This window comes from Camelus ferus, chromosome X (assembly GCF_009834535.1).
Source record: "Camelus ferus isolate YT-003-E chromosome X, BCGSAC_Cfer_1.0, whole genome shotgun sequence".
NCBI classification, from domain to species: Eukaryota; Metazoa; Chordata; class Mammalia; order Artiodactyla; family Camelidae; genus Camelus; species Camelus ferus.
Genome location: NC_045732.1, coordinates 98874482 through 98895954, shown reverse-complemented (window position 1 = coordinate 98895954; position 21473 = coordinate 98874482). Strand labels below are relative to the sequence as shown.

The window sequence follows — 21473 nt, the reverse complement described above, 5'->3', positions numbered from 1 at the left end:
TCCGTGCGAGGGCCGGCGATAGACACACGGCTTCTGTGCACTATGTGTACTGTATGCTATTCCCTGCTCCTATTCCAGCGTCAGGATGAAGGCGCCTCAGTCACTCGTCTTAGCTTCCGGGTTTTTGCTCGAACTTCTTCCCGGAACTGGGGAGAGAAACCATGGGGGAGGGGAAAGGGATAAAGGAAGGAATAGTTGAGAGACTAAGGGCTGGGCCGGCGTAGGGGGAGGAGCCGAGAGACGGGACTTGGGAGGGGCTGAGGGCGTCCTGGAGGTTCGCGGTGACGCTGAGGCTGATGGGAGTCTGCGCCTCTGAGGTTTCCACTGGCCTGGCGGGTTTTTATTTATTTATTTATTTATTTCGGTTTGCTGGATCCGCCATATTGAAGAGGACCGGCCCAGGCGCCTGTCTGAATCTTGGAGTTCTCGTACGCCGCCCTTCAGGGGCTCTGCTGAGACCGGCCTCTTCCAGTTTCATCTAGCTACCAGGGAAACCGGAGCTTGACCGCGGGGCTGCATCTCCCTTACGGGAGGCGGCCGCCTCAGAGTCTGGTTTTTAGTGTAGACGGCGGGAGCTAGCTCTGAGTTGCAGCGAAGAGGGTAGCCGCAAGAGGGTGAAGCCACGGCTGCAGAAAAGGCTAAGAGGACGTGACGCAGGGGAAACGCACAGCCTGGGGCTCGTCTAAGCTGCTAGAGACCCCAGCCCGAGAGAAAAAGAGGTAAGAGGGTCACAACGCGTGACAAAGTGTGTGTTTTCCTTCACTCTCGTACTCGGGAACCTGGCCGTCGCAGATTTGTTTTTCAGTTCTTGTTGTTGTTTTGCCACTCTAGGGACTGAGCTTTGGAATCCGGTTTCGAGGTAAAGCACCTGTGTTAGCCTTGTAACCAACCACCCACCGTCACCTTTCCAGGGAAACAACTTGCTCTCAGAGGGCTGGCCCTTGTTCAGTGTTTTTTCCCTTCAGCCAAGCAGGGATTGTTCCGCCCCGAATCTTCCGCCCGGAGGCAGTTGAGAGGTTTCTCACCGCGATTATTGGTATGAATCTGGAGCTTGAAGGACATATCAGTATTTTAGACTGTAAGGGAAAATGGCTGACGACTTTGTCCCTCCCTCTTTTCTTCCGAAAATCCCTAATCTGCGTAACCGCTCCATTTTACGGCCCTAGTGGCACAGTCTTTATATGACCCTACACAGGTCTCCTCGGTGGATTTGATACTATCTATGCTGTCACTGAGGTGGAGTGATTTCGAATAGAGCTAGGCCTCAGGAATGCTATCTATCAGATCTTGACGTTTGTCCACCTCCCGCGATGGTCTAACAGTCTGAACGATGTTTATATTACACCTCAATGTATTGAGGGCTAATAGGCACTAAAAGATGTTTTAATTAAGTCGATTGCAGACTAGCTTTTACATTTCTGTTCTTCTGTTTTTATCGAAATATTATCTTCATTGAATTTGCTGGTAGTGAGTGAAACCTCACTCCTGTGAGATGAGGCATTACTACATTTGATATATACTTGTTATTTTTCATTAATTTAAAGTTATCGAGCAGATAGTTATTTTGTGGAATTCTCTATGTTCTCGGCTATTCTATTGTGCCGTTTCTCCTACAAGTGTTTGAATAATTTTACTTTTTTAAAATTAGCTATTTGTAGATGTGGGTTAAATATTCATTCTATGTTTTTAAGTGAAATTGTAGCATTTTCTTTCTGCGAAGCACGTTCATCCTCTATACTTAGGTTTTTAAAAAGTAATTGAAAGTACTTTCCTTAAAGATTTAATAGATTTTGGGTCTTATAAAAATTATCTCATGAGGACTACTTAAGAATTCATGGCGGCTGTCTTCAATTTAAAAGAGTGTAAAGAACGTTTTCTTTGGTCTGCTAATTTAAAAACTGAAGCATGTGGGTTATTTATTTATTTATTTAAGGGGAGGTAATTAGGTATTAATTTATTTGTATGGTAATGGAGATTTAACCCAGGACCTTCTGCGTGCTAAGCATGCACTGAGCCTCTGAACTATACCCTCCCCCTGAAGCAGGTGGTTTCTAACTTAAATATTTTAAACTTCATTGTCCCACTGTTTGGGAACTACTTACAATTAGTGTTTCAAAGGACAACCAAGAATTTGTTTTATTTCATTGATTAAAGATAACGTTTTTAGATTGTAGCTTTCTTTTTCTTACCCTTTTCCTATGCAATTTTTACATGATAGTTTAACTTAATCATCTTGATGTTTTAAGTGTTATTACTTCCTTATGTTGCTTTGCTTTAATAACATCTGATGTTCCTTCTAAACTTGGAGGGAATTTCTGTGTATGAATTGCTTTTCTTGTCTAGCCAAGAAATCTTTGCCTAACTTAAGGTCAGAAAGATTCACTCATATTTTCCTCTTAAGGATTTAATATGTGAAGTACTTATATCTCAGTCTACTATCCATTTTGGAACTTTTGTGTATTGTTCAAAGTAAAGATCCACATTAATCTTTTGCAGATGGATATCCGGTTGTCTCAGCACACAGGTTGTTAGAGTTTTCTTTTGCCCTTGATTAGTCTTAGCACAGTTGCTGAAAATAATTTGAGCCATATTAAAGTCTTACAAATAGGAGCTTCTGGACTGTTGGTTCTGTACTGTTGATCTCTGTGTACCTAATGCTAACAATGGGCAAATTATATTCTAAATGACAGTGACAGATTTTTTTTTTTAATTACACATAAAATTTAGTTTCTTAACTTTTTAAGTTAATATAGTCTGGTAATATCAAGTACAATTACGTTACTGGGCAACATCACTAGAGGTAAACTTTTATATTAACCTTCATTGCATTTTTACTCTTCTTGCCTTATATTGCCTTACATTTCCTGAACCTTGATGTGTTTTCCTTCTTTCAGTACTCAAGAAATAAATTCTTAGGTTCCATTTTGTTCTTTCGGGAGCTAGGTTGCTGCAAACATTCATTATTATTACTCTTATTTTAACATAGAACCTGACATTGATATTTGGGAAAGGGTTAATACAAAGGTTTTTTAGCTCAACCCTGATAGCAAAGTAGAGTCATTTGGGGAACTTTTAAAATATAACTGATATTTGTTTGTCATATCCTCCAACTCCACTCCCTTATGTAATTTGTCTAACATAAAGCCCTGACAAAATGATGCTTAAAAGCACTGGGAGTAAGAATAACTTGGTTATTGTTTCTAAGCATGTACTTACAAATCTTTTAGGTGAGTAAGTAAAACCATGATTTTTTTTTTTTTTTTTGCTTTTTATTAATAGCAAAATTGTCTTTTGAGTTTTAATAATGCTTGCACTATGTTAAGCACTTTGTATGCATTATCTTGTGTAGAAACTCTTTACTTCCAGGATATGAAAATTGAGTTCTGATAGATTCAGTTAGTAGTAATTCCAACTATTATACCAATTAGTGATGTAGTATACTATTATAAGCCACTGGTTTATAGCCTCTTTCAACTTGTCTTTATATATCACAGTATGCTTAGATTTGATTAAATATTCTTATTTATAATATTGTTTTAAAGATTATTAAAATACTTTGCATTGAGAGATTGTCACAGAGGTGCTCACTGAATAAATTTCTCCTTTCAGTTGTCTCCCAATATATAAAGGCTATTTTATTTGATGTCTTTATTCTTTTAAATGTTTGAGTAACATATAGTTCCTAAAAGACAAAAAAATGAGGCATTTATCTTCCTGTCATTCACTTATGTTATCCATAAAAGACTATGAAAAGTCTAATTTAGTTTTGTTGTGAAATTGCATTACCTAAGTTTAAGAGTTTGAAGTTTGATTTAGTGTTTAAAATTGGTTTGTTTTCCATAAATGCTTTTCAGAAACGTGTGTGTGTGTCTAGGGAAGGGGAGAAGATTGTACATTTTTTATGAAATTATTGAAATGGAATAGACTTGGTTTTTCCTTAGAATAGTGTGCTAAGTTCTCTTTTAAGAGAGGAAGGCATTAAATACCCTCCCTTTACTTTGATTCTCTGGATTCTCCATTCCTACCCTAGGCTTAGAGCTTTTCAACGTTGTTCTGTTCCTTTTGGGAGGATTTGCCTTCTCTTTATTGGTGCCAGTTATTTTTCATCTTCAGTGACTGAGGTTTATGGATTAGTTCACATGTAACTAACGTGGCCTCAGGCTCTTTTAAATGAGGTTTTTAAAAGCTGTTTTTCTCCTTACTATTTATCTGGCAATTGTTCCCATTGCAAGTTTTGGGTCTCTCTTCTTTTTAATCTTTGTATTAGGAAATGATGTTCATTCATTGTGTTCGAATGTAGAGCGCTGTATTTGAAATGGTTGCCCAAACCTTTATGGAAATAACTGTAGACAATCTCATGTAACCTTATTTAGGATTGATATGTTTGTTACTATTCATAGGATTTGTATAAATCAATAAAGCAGGATAAAATCAGTAAAGGCCAATCTGAATGTTTTGTGTAGTTCACTGTCAGTATATAGCAGTAGTCTATAACTTGGATTTATTTTGCCTTCTCATGAGTTATTCTGCAAAGTCTAGAGATATTTCTGGATATTGTGGGTAGGGGGAGTTGGTTTGCACTGGTTGACATTCAGAGAGAACTGAGATGCTGCTAAATAAGTGTTTTACAGTGCTAAGACTATTCCTCAAAGTTATCTGGTTCAAAATATCTACAGTGCTGAGATTGACATACCCTGGTCTGCAGGATTATTGTTACTTTGTTTTTTAAGATTATAGTACTCTTTTAAAAATTCTACCTCCATAACGTGAGGATTATCAAAATTGTTGGCTTTTACCTGGTCAGCTAGAGGGAAAGGGTATAAATGTAAGAAAAAAAACCTGAAGTGGTAGTGTCCACAGATACATTCCTTGCCTGACATGAGAGGGTGTTAGAAGCCATATGACTGTCTGAAGTTGCATTGCTATTATTAATGGATTATTTTTTTAGTAATCCTCAGTCCAGTCTGAGTGAGGAATCATACTAGGAAAAGGAAAATCATAGGAGGCTTCCGTGGCTTCCTTTTACTACATATGTATGGCTACAAGAAGCATATTCCTCTGTTAAACATCCTTTCCTTTTCCTTGCCTCTGTTTGGAAATACTGTTCAAAACTCTTACCATGCTAGTTCCACTAGAATGAAGTTGTTTTGACATAGCTCCCAGGCTGCCTTTCCATTGTTTATTTAGCATTCTCCCATTTAATTGAACTATTTATAGTTGATGTGAATGCTGAGACATTTTTTGCTGTTCTTTATACTTTTTTACTCTTGTTGCTCTATTTACCTGGAGTATGCTCCCTTATGGATATGTCTGACCTACAGTTCTGAGTTCATGTACCATCTAATTATCTTCATTTGGTAATGATTTTCACTCCTGAAAAACTCCAGTAGCATTTTATAATGACATGAACATATTATAATTCTCTGTGTTTGGTGTTTTTGTCTTTTCTAGAATTTATCAACTAAAAATTAATGGTCAGTCTAAGAAAGAAATCGGGAATTTTATTCAAACCAACCTGAGGATTATAACACAGGAGATGGTTGTTCAGGAAGCTCTAAGTACTGCTCTGCTTGTTAGAGGTCAAGGAACAGTTATATAAATATTTTTGAGGTGGAGTACACATCAAAGTAACATCAACAGTTTATGTAGTCCAACAAGGCAAATACTGGGTTATTGTGACCCTTTAGAGGGTTAAGAAAGAAATGTTATCTCCTAAGGAGTTAACCTTGCTGACACCAGGAGAAAATTGCTTTCTTTTTCTGTCTTGGTGGTCAGACATTCCCTTGTCTTAAAGGGATCTAGTTAATGTATAATGCAGGTACAGCAGAAAGACAATTTAATGTTTAAAAATTTTCATGTTCTGCCTTAAAAATTTTTTCATTTCATCAAATTTATGTTCACATCTAGTAGCATGTTCTCTTGTTTGCTAGGTATTATTGAATAATTTGCCAGGTATTACTGAATAATTGAACTTCTGCTTATTAATACTTGTACAGTGATTGCATAGAATCCAAAGGATTATTGTTTTAGCATTAAAATTATCACCTTAATTGTTAATAAGTTATTTTATTAGTGCACTATTGATTTATTAACTTTTACTGAATCTGAAGAAATGGAGTGTTATTATACATGCTATTCAGAAATTTTTCTGGGATGTCTGTCTCTTGAGTGAAGTTCTTGGTTTCTGAGATAAGGCTATCATTTTTGAGATCACCATATATGACTGCTTGAAGGAGTGTAGTGCTTAATATAAGTATTATGTCAGGAGTCTTGGGTTACAGTTCTAGGTCTTCAACCAGCTTGTGAATTATTTAACCTTAAAGTGACTTAGCCTTAAGATTGCTATCTTACCCTGCTATAAATCTTGAATCTTATTTACTTACTAAATAACATTGGTGGTTTTGGTTCAGGATCTCTCTAGAAATTGCACTCAGGATGCTAGCTGTAGGTAGCAGTCATCTATCTGAAGGCTTGACTGAGGCTGAAGTATTCATCTGTATTCATCTGTATTGACTTATTCATGACTCATTCATATGGCAGGAGGCATCAGTTCCTTGCCATGTAGAGAGCTCATTGGTGCTGCTTCAGTTTTTGAGGCAAGTGTTACCTGCCTTATTGAGAATACCTTTGTTAAGTTTTAAGAATATTAATACTGGTAAAATTATTGTAGCCTGCTAGGGAAAATTATATAAGGAATTTTTAGTTTTTCCTATGAGGAGATAGTGACAAGAGTAGTGATTAAGTTTAGTGCAGATGGTTTTAGGTAAAATTTTACGTTGATTCTTTGCTTTTTATCACAGTAAGATAATTAGGAAAAGGAGATTATTATATGTATTGTACTTCTTAAGAGACTAGGAGTTCTCAGTTTTTTTTGGTTTCAAGGTGCCTTTACACTCCAAAAAGTTTTGAGAATCTCATGAAGCTTTAGTTTCTGTGTATTATCTCTTAATACTTCCTATGTTGGTAAGTTTAAATTATAGATTAAAAATTCTTCACTATTTTATTTGGAAAAGGTAAAGAACCAACTACATGTTAACAGGTATTTTTGTGACAGATAACTATTTTTCCAAGCAAAAGGTATTTTTAACAGGCTATTTCATAGAGCAGTTATGGGTTTGCAGGAAAATTATACAGAAAATAGAGAATTCTAATTCCATCCCCCAAGATTCTTCTGTTGCTCATGTCTTGCTTTAGTGTGATGTATTTGTTACAGGTGATAAATCTGTATAATACAGTAGTATTAACTGAAGGTCATCCTTTATGTTGGGTTTTACTCTTTATTTTGTATAATGCTGTCTTTTAGAACAAATGCATCATGTCATGCATTCATTGTTGTATTATATAGAAAAATTTCAGGTCCTTAACATGCCCTGTGTTCTACATATTTATGTCTTCTTCCCACTCCCCAAATACTTGGTGTTTTTACCATCTTCTGTAGTGTTGCCTTTTCAAGAACGTTATATAGTTAGAATCATAACGTATAGCCTTTCCAGATTTTTCTTTTACTTAGCAGTATGAATTTGAGATTTCTCCATGTTTTTTGTTGCTTGATAGCTCATTTCTTTTTATCTCTGAGTAATATTCTGTTGTATGAAGGTATATGCCCAGAATCTTAAAATTATAGCCTTATTGCCCCAGTTTTGTTTTTTTTTTAACGTATTGAAGGACAAGGAAGATTGCTTCCAGTTTTGGCAAATACGAATAAAGCTGCTGGAATTGCAGGTTTTGTGTGGACTTAACATTTTTGTTTAGGTGAATATTCTAGGAGTGTGATTGCTGGGTTGTATGATAAACCTATTTTTAGTTTGTAAGAATCTGCTAAATTGTCTTTCAAAGTAAAGGACTGCCATTTTTCATTACCATCAGCAACGTGTAAAAGTTCTCTAGCAAAGGCAATAGACTGTCATTGTTATTATGGGTATGGGGCCTTAAAGATTTTTTTTCTGTAAATAGACTAACTAAGGGTAACAATAATTTAATACACCATTTTGGTAGCCGTTACTCATCACCATGTTTCTAGATCCTGAGGAAAGAGATGAGTGAAAGTGATTAGAAGTAGTTTTTAGTCAATATATGAAAATAACATTATGAATTTGGGATGAGGGATTTCTTAACATTAGTTTGTGGCAAAAATTGCAAAGGATGTGTGAAGATTGGCAGTTTGGGGCATTTGTTTATTCAGATTTTGCTAGTGGTTTCTAGTTTGGTGGAAAATGACATTTATAGGCTTCTCAGATTCACTTGATGAACAAAACTCCAAACTGACATTATATAGCTTTTGTTTTATCATATAGATACTCACCTAGATGCCAAGGAAAGGAAAATGAAAAAGCTGTTAGAGCCAGATGTAGGTGGACTTGAGAATTCTCAAGGATACCTCTTCAGAAAGGCCACATTTGAGTTGAAAGTTGAAGAATGAATAATCACAGATTAACCAGATGAACTGTTGGTAGAAAGGCTCCAGAAATCACATGGAGGAGCATACCTTAAAGGAACATGAAGAAGGCAAAAAATTACTTAAAATTTATATTCAGATTTGTTCTCCTGAAAATGTGATTCTAACATTTTGTTTTCTTGTGAGGGGGAAAAATTCTTAATTTTACTTTTGAGTAGTTGATTAATTGTCCATTATTAGCAGCTAGTTTTAGAGCCATCTTGAGAAACCATTATTTGTGTGTATTGTTCTGTATAATGTATACTTCCTTGTAAAGGTTTGCATTTTAGCAAATAGACATGAGCTAAGCCTGTAAGTAGCATCCTGTGTGGCAGGAAAGAAAAAATTAGGAACTGCTGCTTTGTGTAAGATACTCTTCCAGACTACCAGTACATCAAAGATACACTTTCAGTCTTATTGAAGGCTCTGTAGCTATTCAAGCTTTAATTTTAAGTTCTTTTATTAAAATTTGTATATTAATTTAGAAGCAAATATTTCTGTATTTTACCTTATTATTTTACAAAAGACTTGAAATGCTGAGTTACAAAATAAACTATTATATGTTTAAACACTAACCAAGTTTTTTGTATGTATTTTTGTAATACTAACTGCAAAATAGTTTGTAAGTAGTTTAAGATAATTGTTATTAATGTTCACTATTTCAAGATGCTCTGCAAAAGCAGTGAGGCTAAGTATACCTTGAGTTTTTCTGTTATACTGCTTCCGTCTACCAACTCCAGGTTATTTATCATTTTTATTTTATATATATGTATGTATGTATAATATAAATTGTAGAAAAACATACCTAACTAAATTTACCATTTTCCTTTTTTTAAAAAACATTAATATTAATTTTCTTTAATGGTACTGAGGATAAAGCCCAGGAGGTCATACATGTTAAGCATCCACTCAACTGCTGAGCTGTACCCTCCGCACCACCATTTTCCTGTTTTATTTGGCTTAGTGACATTAAGTACATTCACGTTGTTGCAACCATCACCACCATTCATCTCTAGAACTTCATTCATCATCTTGTAAAACAGCAACTGTACCCATTAAACAATAATCATTCCTCCTTCTCACATTCCTGCTGTCTCTTTGAATTTGGTTACTCTGAATACGTCACACAAGTGGAATCAAATTATTTGTCCTTCTGTGACGGCCATATTTCACTTGACATAATGTCCTCGAGGTACATCTGCGTTGCCACATGTGTCAGAATTTCCTTTTTAAGGCTGAAAGTCATTCCACTGTATGTGAATATCACATTGCATTTATCAGTGTATCTGTCAGTGGATAATTGGGTAATTTCTTACACCTCTTATAGTTGGGAATATTGCCGCAGTGAACATAATTGAACAAGTGTCTGTTTAAGACTCTGCTTTCAGTTGTTTTGGATATACATACAGAAGTGGAATGCCTGGGTCATATGATAATTCCATTTTCACTTTTTTGAGAAACTACTATGTTTATTTTCCATGATGGTTATACCACTTTACATTCCCAGCAGTAGTATACAAGAGTTCCAGTTTCTTCACATCCTTGCCAATCCATATCATTTTGTTTGTTTTTTTATTTTTGATGGTAGCCACTCTGATGGATGTGGAGCAGTTTTGCACTATGGTTTTGATTTGCATTTCTCTGATGATTAAGTGATGTTCAGTTTTTCATATGCTTGCTGTTCATTTGTCATCTTTGGAGAATGTCTTTTCAAGACCTCTGCCCATTTTTTCATCAGTCCATTTGATTTATTTGTTTTTGTTGAGTTGTAGGAATACATTATATATTCCGGGAATTGTACCCCTATCAAATATGATGTTCACATTTTTTATTCATTCTACAGGTTGCCATTGTTGATTGTGCCTTTGATGCAAGTTTGTTTGATATGGTCCAACTTATCTGTTGTTGCTTTCTGTTGCCTATCACTTCGGGGTTTAGCCAAGAAATTTTTGTGGCATTTAACTTCGTGAAGATTTTGTTCTGTTTCGTTCTAGGATGTTTATAGCTGTAGGCTTTACATTTAGGTCTTTAATCCATTATGAGTTAATTTTTGTGTATAGTGTAAGATAATTTCATTTTCTTAAATGTTGATATCCAATTTTTCCAGTAACATTTGTTAAAAAGACTGTCCTTTCCCCTCTGAGTGGTCTTAGTACTGTTATTGAAGATTATTTCACTACGATTCGGGATTTACTTCTGGGCTTTCTGTTCTGTTCTGTTTGGTCCACAGATCTGTCTTTATGTCAGAACTATACTACTTTGATTACTGTAGGTTTGTAGTGTGTTCTGAATCAGTAAGTTTGACACTTCCAACTCTGTTCTTTTTCAAGATTGTTTTGACTCTTTGGGAGTTGTTTGCAATTACATGTGAATTCTACAGAAAATCCTGTTGGAATATTGATGGAGATTGCATGATTCTGTCAGTTGACCTTTTAATAATGAGTTCTCTGATCTATGACAAGGGACATCTTTTTATTTACTTATGTCTTCAATTTCTTTCAGAAATGTTTTGTAATTTTCAGCCTACCTGGAAACTTTCCGCCTTGGTTAGGTTTATTCTTAAGGATTTTATTCTTTGTTTATGGTATTGTGAACATAATTGTTTTCTTAATTTCCTTTGTGGATTGTTTTTTGTTGCTATGTAGAATGCAGTTGATCTTTAGGGTGTTTGTTTTGTATCTTGTAACTTTAGTGAAATGATTAATTAGTTCTGACAGTTTTTAATTTCTATTGTGAAAGATTTAGGATTTTCTACATGGAAGATTATAGCATCTTTAACAGACATAATTTGTCCTCTTCCTTTCCTAATTGGGGTACCTTTTCTTTTTCTTACTTAATTGTTCTCAGTAGGAATTGCAGTAGTGTGTTGAAACTTCCAGTATTTGAGTTTAGTGTTTGCTTCAGGTTTTCCATATATGGTTTTTCATTTTGAGAAAGTTTCCTTCTATTGACTGTTTCTTTTTCTGTTTTTTTCATGATGGGTTGTTGAATTTTGTCTAATCCTTTTTCTCCATCAATTGAAATGATGGGGTTTTTTTCCCCTTTATTCTGTTAATGTAGTATATTATATTGATTGATTTTTATATGTTTAAAACGATTTGGTCATAGTGTATAAATTATAATGTGCTGTTGAATTTGATTTGGTAGTACAGTATTTTGTTGAGGATTTTTGCATCAATATTCATCAGTGATACTGATCTCTAGCTTTCTTACTGCTACAACACATTAAAAAATTTCTTAACTACCTACCTTCACAAATTATGTTAGTAGATAAAGAACATATTCATACTACAGTTAGCAAGAGGAAGAAATAATAAAGATTAGCACAGAGATAAAGTAGAGAACATTAAGCCAAACTGCTCTTTCAGAAGATCAGTAAAATTGACAAATGTGATAATAGTGAAGAGAAGAATTAAATTGCTAAAATCAGAAATCAAACTAGAGTATAACATGAGATGCCAAAGTACATTGAATTCTAAGACAGTAGTATGAACTATTATTTATCAACAAATTAAGTAAACTAGAGGAAATGGATAAATATCTAGAAATACTAAACCTACCATGACTGAGCCATTAAGAAGTAGAAAATATGAATAGACCTACAGCTAGTAAGGAGAGTGCATCAATAATTTAAAAAAAAATTCAGATAATTCACTTGTGAATTCTGTCAGACATTTAAACAAAATCTTAATAGCAGTCCTGTTAAAAATTTTCCCAAGTATTCAAAAGGAGGCACTACTCATAATTTGAGTCCAACGTTACCCTGGTACTCCAGCCATACAAAGACACTACAATAAAACTACAGACCAACCCTCAAAAATCCTCTGAAAAGCCAGAAATCTGTTCCACTTAATTCCTTCCATCTTGAGAGAGTAGCCTATTGGAGACAGGACTTGTGTGTTATTTCCCTTTTGCTTTGAGTTGCATTGTGTTGGAGGATGCTCCAGTGTAAGTAAAACTTGATGAACCCTCTTATTCTCACAGTTGTTTTTTCTGTTGTCTGTGCACTCACCTGGGTCCAGAAGATGCCTCACAAATGTATTTTTGGGTACATACTGCTGTTAATTTGGTGTATCTGGAAGATCTAGGATCTGACGCTTCCTATTCTGCCATCTTGCTGACATCACTCTCCTAGTACTAACTTTTATCTAGAAAAAGGTGATACTTTTCTAGTTCTAGGATATGTTGAAATGTTGAAGTTTGTAAAAAAAAAATAAGTTGTAATCTAAAGAATATCTAACATTGCTGTATTAAATAACATTTTAAGTGAATCGAGTCAGTATTAAATTGCTCAGTTGTGTCTCAGGATACTGTTATCTTTGTAGTGCAGTTTCCCGCTAGACAAAACACTTGTTCTGATTGGTATATCTAAATAATCCATACAGTATTAAGAACAATATTGTTTAAAAGTTAAGACTCCTACCTGAAATCAAGTAAAACACTAATTTCCATCTGTCTCCCTCTTTGAATGGTCTAATATAAAGTTCCCAAAGTTCTTAGAAAAAAGATAGTAACTTTTTTTATAATTTTTCCTCCTTTTGACTCAGATCTTCCCATATGTCTGAAAATCTTATTTTTAAATTATTCATAAGATGATCAAATGTTTCATAACATATACCATAGCATGAGAAAACATAGTATTTGTTGGATATTACCGTTTTGCCTTGTAATAGACAGCTTACTTGAAGTAATTAGTATGTTTCTTCTAAAAATTCATATATGAATATAGTGGTATTTCCATGAAGAAGATGTGGGAACACAGTGGTTGTTACTCTTAAGATAGGCAGTTTTTAAGTAGAAGGGATAATCTTGGGGTCTGAGCTAATTTGATTTCAGAAATTATATTTAATTTCTCCGTACACATTTCTTGTCTATCATTTTTACTTTACCAAAGGTCAGCCTTCTCAGTGCTTAAAGGTGTCAGAACCCAGCAGTCTTAAAACAACTAGTAAATGAAGTGGATTTTTATGTGGCATCAGAGAGATAAATGTGAGCAGTTAAAAAAAATAAAACATACATAAGCTTAAACTATGTATACCCTGTGATGAAAGTGTTCATTATTAAGCACTAATGAAAATCTGTAAAAGTGGAAATGTTGGAAGGTTAAAAGAGGAAAAAACAAACAAAAAACCAAACCAGTCAATTGCCACAGAGGAAGAACTGTAAAAGAGAGAATAATGACAAACAACAGAGGCTTTGGAAGAAGTAGTAGTTCTGTGACCTGGGAGAAAGATAATTTTATTTGAGGAAAGGGAGATTGCATTGCCAGTTTGTTTCCATTTACTCTAATAATACCCTTTGGTTGAGAATGACTTATCCCCTTTGCTAAGATTACTTACTAAGTGTCTCTAGATACGTGTGGTCAGACCGAAAATGACAGGGGAATACAATTTTAAGATAGTTTAGCTCAAATAACCTCAAATGCCAAAAAAGAATGCAAACCAAGAGTAAAGTTTGTTAAAAAAAAAGTTTTTTTAAGTAGAACCTCCCTCTCCTCCCACCCCAGGAAGTAGTATTGTTCTAGGTAGACAGAGAGATCAAGTTAGTTCTATGCTTTCTTAACCTGAGCTTTGGTCAAGTCACTTAATTTCTTAGAGCGTCGGGTTCCTAATTCATAGAACTAATATCATGCAATCTCTGTAACCTGCAAAGAGTTACATAAGGCTAAATTGGGTCTTGATCCTGGACCAGGTGTCCTCTCTGTTCTCCAAAAAACATTCTTAGGCAGAAAGCTTTGATTGTAGCTTTAGAAGAATAGGTTTATTCCCAAAGCCAGCCATGGACCTCTCTTAAGACCATCTTGATAAAAGCAATTTTAAAAGGAATGACGTAGACATTTTTTTTTTCAAGAAATTTCTGAAGAAGGATTGCCCATAGGGGAGATTTAAGCATATTTATAGGCCAAGAAAAAATGGGTCCAGAAAGAAATGGAAAGGATGAAGCTAGAGTAACTCCCTTTTATAGCTGGGATATACACTGTGGTATCAGTAGCCCAGGTAAAAGAACAGAAGAAAGAGAACTTAGAATCACATGACCTGATTTTTTTTTTTTTGAGTTCTAAGAAAAAAATTCCTAAATAGTTTCTGTTAGCAACAGAACTCCAAACAGAAAATGGTAGAGAATTTGTCTATTTTAAAAATTGTTTACTTCATAAAAAGCTTTTGAATGAGTATGTTTAAATACTGGAAAGCAAAAGTGAGAGAGTATGTGATCTTTAAGTGACCATGTGGAGAAGAGATTGTGTGTGGTATGTTTATATATGTGTACTTCATATTTTTTTCATATACTTTCTCACTCTAATCTTACCCTTACGGAATTATGTTATCGCTTTATTTGGTTTTTCATTTAAGAGCAGTTTACATCTTACCTTTAAGTATTTGTATTTTCATAGCATAGTTAAGGCAGCAATTGATAAAGACATTTCAAAGATTCTTTTAAAAGTAAAATAATGACTTAAGAATCTTGTAATGTTTCCAGAATATTATGTATAATTTTTAAGACTTCTTTTTATATGTTCTCATTAAAGTTACTGGTATAACAAATGAATTTATTAAGTTGAGTAACAATATTAATAAAATTGTACCTTTTCAATTTCATTTTTATAGACATCTGTTACTGACTGTAGAGACTGGTGTTACCATAACATTAAAATTGGAATAATTTATTATTTATCTTTTTAATATTTAAAGCAAGTATGTACCTTTTTTCCGTTTTACTTCTAGGTAATGAAATGGTCTCTGCAAGATAGTCTGTCCCTGAATTGGAGATATTTAAGCCTGACATATGCTGGTATTTCATCTGCTATAAGTGGCCTATAATTTCTTCCCTTACAACAACTAAACAAACAGACAAAATAGCAAAGATCTGTCCTGTGTCAAGTATGACAGCCACCACTCGTGGCTCTCCAGTAGGAGGGAATGACAGCCAGGGCCAGGCTCCTGATGGACAGTCTCAACCTTCCTTCCAGAATCAGGTAGGACATGAAGGCTCTATTGTTTTGGGTGTAGTGGAACACTATACAAATACCAAATGTCCTGAATAATTTGTAAAGTAATTCTAAGAGCTCTTGTCATTTTTTTGTATTTAAGAAAAGTCATTGAGGCTCTTAGTAATAAGAAACGTACTGTACATGTGTGAAAAAGTACCTCTAGTTTTTTTATTTGTAGATCTGGGCTTTATATGAATGTGAGGGCAAAAGCATTAAATCAGTCATCATAAACTTTAGTTATCAGCATAGACTCAATTCAGCTGTTTATGTTCAAATATCATCTCTATATCACACTCACCTATGACTCTGGCTAAATAATATAGTATCTAATGTTCAGTTTCCATATCTTTAAAATGAGAATAAATGAAGTAATATAAATAAAGGGTTCAGCATAGATTTTAATACCAAACTTTTGTGCTGGCCTACATGGAAATAATTTTTTTCCTTTGGGAGAATTTGTATATGATAAGTGGAAAAATACTTGTTAAAATGTTAATTAACATTAATTCCTTTTCACTTATGATATTGATAATTTGCATTCATTGTTTCTTTTTTAAAATTTTATTTTATTGAGGTATAGTCATTTATAATGTGTCAATTTCCATTGTAGAGCACAATTTTTCAGTCATACATAAACATACATATATTCATTGTCACATTCTTCTTTGCTGTGAGCTACCACAAGATCTTGTGTATATTTCCCTGTGCTATATAATATAAACTTGTTTATCTATTCTATATATACCTGTCAATATCTACAAATTTCGAATTCCCAGTCTGTCCCTTCCCACTCCCTTTCCCCCTGGCAACCACAGTTTGTAGTCCATGTCTGTGACTCTGTTTCTGTTTTATGTTTAAGTTCATTTGTTTTTTGGTTTTTTTTGTTTCTTTAGATTCCACATATGAGCAATCTCATATGGTATTTTTCTTTCTCTTTCTGGCTTACTTCACTAGAATAACATTCTTGAGGGATATCCATGTTGCTGCAAATGGCATTATGTTGTCATTTTTATGGCCAAATAGTATTCCATTGTATAAATACACCATAACTTCTTTATCCAGTCTTCTGTCAATGGACATTTAGGCTGTTTCCGTGTCTTGGCTATTGTAAATAGTGCTGCTGTGAACACTGGAGTGCAGGTGTCTTTTTGAAGTAGGGATCCTTCTGAATGTATGCCCAGGAGTGGAATTACTGGGTTATATGGGAAGTCTGTTTCTAGTCTTTTGAGGAATCTCCATACTGTTTTCCACAATGGCTGCATCAAACTGCATTCCCACCAACAATATAGGAGGGTTCCCTTTTCTCCACATGTCTCCATCATGTATTATTTGTGGACTTTCGTGCATTTATTGTTTCTTAAGGGGTTAATCAATTCGTTAAACTTTGCAAAGTAAAGTTTTACAGAATACTGGCTTTGATTTTTTTTCCTCCAATTTGCGTATATTACTTTTCCATCTTCATTAGTTCATTCCTTTCACTTTCTTGCGTTTTAATTTGTTCATTTTCTAGTTTTATGGTATGAAATTCAGATAATTGATTGATCACCTTTCAGTTTTTCTGTTTTCTAAAACAAATTTTTTTGACTACAGACTTTTCCAAACCACATTCCATGAATTTTGAAGTGTTTATATTTACTGTCATTCAGTTAGCATTTTAAAATTTGTATGGTGATTTTTCTTTGTAAGAATTCTTTACAAACATTGTGCAGTTAGAAATTTTGTGGTTAGCTATTTCATTCATTTATAGCTTAATTCTTAATCATAGCTTAACTATCCTTTATGGATAGAGAATCTATTCTCAGTGATGTCATTAATTGGAAATGTATTGAGGCTTTGTGTTTTGCCTAGCATACGGTCAATTTCAGTTCCACTTGGTTCAAAAAAATACTGTATGTTATTCTATGGCATTAAAGAATACGTATCAGTTATTTCCAGTTTCCTCCTTATGGTTTTCAGATGTTCTGTATAACCGTGTTTTGTTTTGTTTTAAGTCTGGTTTTCTTACTTGCTGAGAAGTCTGTTAATCACTACCTGAAATTGTGGCCTTGCCCATTTCACTTTTATATTCTTTTCAATTTTAGCTAGGTATATTTTGAACCAATAGGAAGCATACACACTGAAAATAGTGATTTTTTTTTTTTTTTTTTTTTGACTGAAGCTGGGTGGTGGGGGCATGATTGACCCTTAATGTTTCCTTACAGACCTCTTACCTGTGTAGTAATCTCTTAAATCTCCAGTAGTTCTCCCTGACCCAAAGTCTGCCTCACACATTAGGGTAACTGTACCACTTTGTAGGGGAAGGAAGAGGGTTCTTCTTAGGAAGGGTAGCTTTCCTATATTTTTTTAACAGCACCCATTATTTTTATTACTGTCTTTCACTAATTCCCCTGAACTTTACCATTTTAAATTATTGTTTCTTGTACTTTTCTTTTTTTTTTTTAAATGAGTTTTTAGGTTCAAAGCAGACTTGAGAAAGTACAGAGTTCTCATACCCTTCTTTACACTTTCCCCCAACCACCACCCTCCTTTACTAGAGTTGTGTATTTGTTAAAATTGATAAACCTTTATTGACAAATCATTATCACGCAAACTCCCCATAGTTTACATCACAGTTTACTTGATCTTCTGTATATTGTCAGTTTTGATGAGTATTTAATAACAAAGATACTGTCTTAGAGTATAAAGGAATAGTTTCACTGCATTAAAATCAACTGTATCTCTTCATTTCTCCCTTCCCTGAACCCCTGGTGACTACTTGGTTTTTTACTTGCCTCGATAGTTTTGCCTTGTACAGACTGTCATATAGTTGGAATCATACAGTATATAATCTTCTCATTTGGCTTCTTTCATTTGGTAATAATGCATTAAAGTTATTCTTTGTCTTTTCATGACTTACTATCTTAAAAAAAAACCCACTAAATAATTCCATTTTCTGTATGTACCATACTTTATCTGTTTACCTGCTGAATGAAGTGCATCTTGGTTACTTCCAGATTTTGGCAGTTATAAATAAAGTTGGTCTAAACATCCTTTCATGTGCAGGTTTTTGTATGGACATAACTTTTCAACTCTTTGCAGTAAATACAAAGGAATGCAGTTGCTAGGTTGTATGATAGAATATGTTTAGTTTTGTAAAAAGCTGCCAGGCTGTCTTGCAAAGTGACTGTACTGTTTTAAATTCCCACTAGCAGTGAATCAGAGTTCTATTGTTCCACATCCTCACTAGCATTTAGTGTTGTCAGGGTTTTCGATTTTGGCCATTGTAATAGGTGTGTAGTGATATCTTGTCGTTTTAAGTTGTAGTTCCCCTAATGACATAGGCATTGAACATCTTTTCTTAAGCTTATTTGTTATCTGTTTATCCTTTTTGGGGAGGTATCTCTTTGGGTCTTTTGTCCATTTTTCAGTCAGGTTGTTTTCTTATTGTTAGATTTTAAGAGTTACTTGTGTATTTTACATAACAATACTGTATTTTCCAAATATTTTCTGTCAGCTTGTCCTAGTAACTTGTCTTCTCATTCTCTTGACGGTTCCTTTCATGGAGCAGAAATCATTCATTTAAGTGAAGTCTAGCTTATCAGTTCTTTGTTTAATGGCTTATGCCTTACAGGTTACATGAAAACTTAGTGCCAAACTTAGGGTTATCTAGGTATTCTGTTATGTTATCTTCTGAGAGTTTTGTGTTTAACATTTAGGTCAGACATTTGGAGTTAATTTCATTGTGAAGAGTGTACAGTCTATCTTCTGAATTCCTTTTTTTTTTTCATGTGGATGTCCAGTTGTTCACTTTTTTTTTCCTGTAAGACTGTCTTTTCTCCACTGTTACTATCTTTAGTCCTTTGTTAAAGATAAGCTGACTCTGTTAGTGTATCTTTCTGCAGTCCTTGAAGTTTCATCTACATTTGTGTTTAATATTTAAACTTTTAGATAAAGTTTTAGACAGTTGCAACATAAAGTTGAATTTTGCTTTTTGGCTACTCAATCTTTGTGTTTTAAATGGCATTTAGAGCAGATGATGATTAAAGTGATTATTAAGATAGTTAAATTAATATTTTCCATGTTTGTTACTATTTTTTTATTCATCACGCTTGTCCTTGGTTCCTGTTTTTGTTTCACTTTCTATCTTTTTTGGTTTTAATTGAGCATTTTATGATTCCTATTTCTCTCCTTTCTTAGCAGATCAGTCATACCTTTTATTTACAGTGGTTGCCTTTTTAGTATACATTTACAGCCAATCTGTACATCCACTTTAAAATAACAGTGTACGGTTAAATGAGTAGTTCACATTCCTTATAATACGTTATTCATAGCTTCTCCCTCTGGTTCTTTATATCATTGCTATTTATTTCATTTATCCAAAAACTATAATCATTAAATATATTGTTGTCTATATCATTTTGAACAAATTATGAATTCGTATAAGAATTAATATAAATGAAAATATTTTGTCTTCACTTACTCTTTCTGTAATGCTTTTCCTTCTTCATGTTGAATTGAGTTTATAGTGCATATCACTTTCCTTCCCTAAAGAACTTAAAACCATGCAAGGCAGACCTGCTGACAAAAAATTCCTTTAATTTTGTCTGAGAGATTTATCCTTCACTTTGAATTACAGTTTTCCAGGATAGAGAATTCTGGATGCTGTTTTTTTCTCCTTTGCATAGCTTTTGAGGAAAAGTACGATGTAAGTCTTATCCTAGCTCATTTATAGTTAAGTCTTTTTTTTTTTTTTTCCTGTGCTGCCTTCAGGATTTTTCATAACCATTTACTTTCTGCAGTTTGAATTTGATACACTTAGGTGTCATTGTTTTGGCATTTATCTTGCTTGGTTTTCTCTGAGCTTCTTGATTCTGTTCTTTGATTATTAATTTGGGGGAAATTCTCAGTCATTATTGTTTCAAATATTTCTTTACTTTTTTTCTCTGCATTCTGGAATTCCTACTATACTTAGTGGTTCTATAATTCTGCTTTCCTCACTGCCTCCTTCTCCCTTTCTCTGCCTGTTTTCTTTCTCTTTGCTTTCCATTGTTGGAAGTTTCTCTGGATATATTTTTAACCTCAGAGATTCTTTCCTCAGCTGTGTCTAGTCTACTAATAGACTGATCACAGGCATTCTAAATTATTGTTACTGTTTTTCACATCTAGCATTTCTTTTGGTTCTTTCTTAGAATTTCATCTCTCTGTTTATATCCATCCATCTATTCTTTCATGTCTACATTTTCCATTTGTGCTCTTGGCATATTAATTGTAGTTATTTTAAAGTTTTGGTCTGATAATTCCAACATCCCTATCATATTTGAGTCTGATGCTTGCTCTGTCTTTTCAGACTATGGTGATTATCTTTTCATATGCCTTGTAATTTTTCCTTGAAACGTAGGTATAATATACTAGGTAATAGGAATTGTTGTAAATACACTTTTAGTATTATGGTACTAAGGAGGGACAGCATGGCTAGAGAGGGCTGGATTTGGGTGCTTCTCTTTTCCACACATGGAAGGCTATAGCAGGCTAGAATTTGGTATTTTCCTTGTTGTAGGTTGGTTATGTTCTAATAAAAACCTAGCAGATTAGACTGTGGTAAATTTTTTTCTGAGAGTACGTCCTGTTAAGAACAGAATGAGGTAGCATTTAAAAATGGCTACTTTGCACCTCCCATTCCTGGAAATTAAAGGGAATTTTTCTCTGAACTTCACTGTGAAAACATGATAGGACTTCTAGAGGTAGAATCCATAAAAGTGTGTGGATTCCAATAAGTCTAGACTGTCTGGAGTTTTGAGCTCTCAGACTTTGCACACTCAAGCTTCTAGCAAATTAATCAATTACAATTTAGGTTCTCCTATGCCAATAGTCCCCACCTACCTACAGAAGATACATTCCAGGACCCCCAGTGGATGCCTGAAACTTCAGGTAGCACTGAACCTTGTATGTACTATGTTTTTTTTTCCAAACATTGACTCTTACAATAAAGCTTAATTTATTAATTATGCATAGTAAGAGATGAATAATAATTAACAATAAAATAGGACAAGTATAATAATAATATACTATAAT

At 34.1% G+C, this 21473-nt stretch overlaps 1 protein-coding gene across 1 annotated transcript in view; it reads left to right on the top strand.

The window, feature by feature from the left end:
• Positions 1-332: 332 nt before the first annotated feature.
• Positions 333-21473, top strand: part of LOC102507140 (probable ubiquitin carboxyl-terminal hydrolase FAF-X) — an 82612-nt gene continuing 61471 nt past the window's right edge. The window contains exons 1-2 of the mRNA XM_032474731.1: positions 333-719; positions 15157-15407. Coding sequence (XP_032330622.1) covers positions 15315-15407 — 93 coding nt within the window. The 5' untranslated portion in view covers positions 333-719; positions 15157-15314. The remainder of the gene's footprint in view (positions 720-15156; positions 15408-21473) is intronic.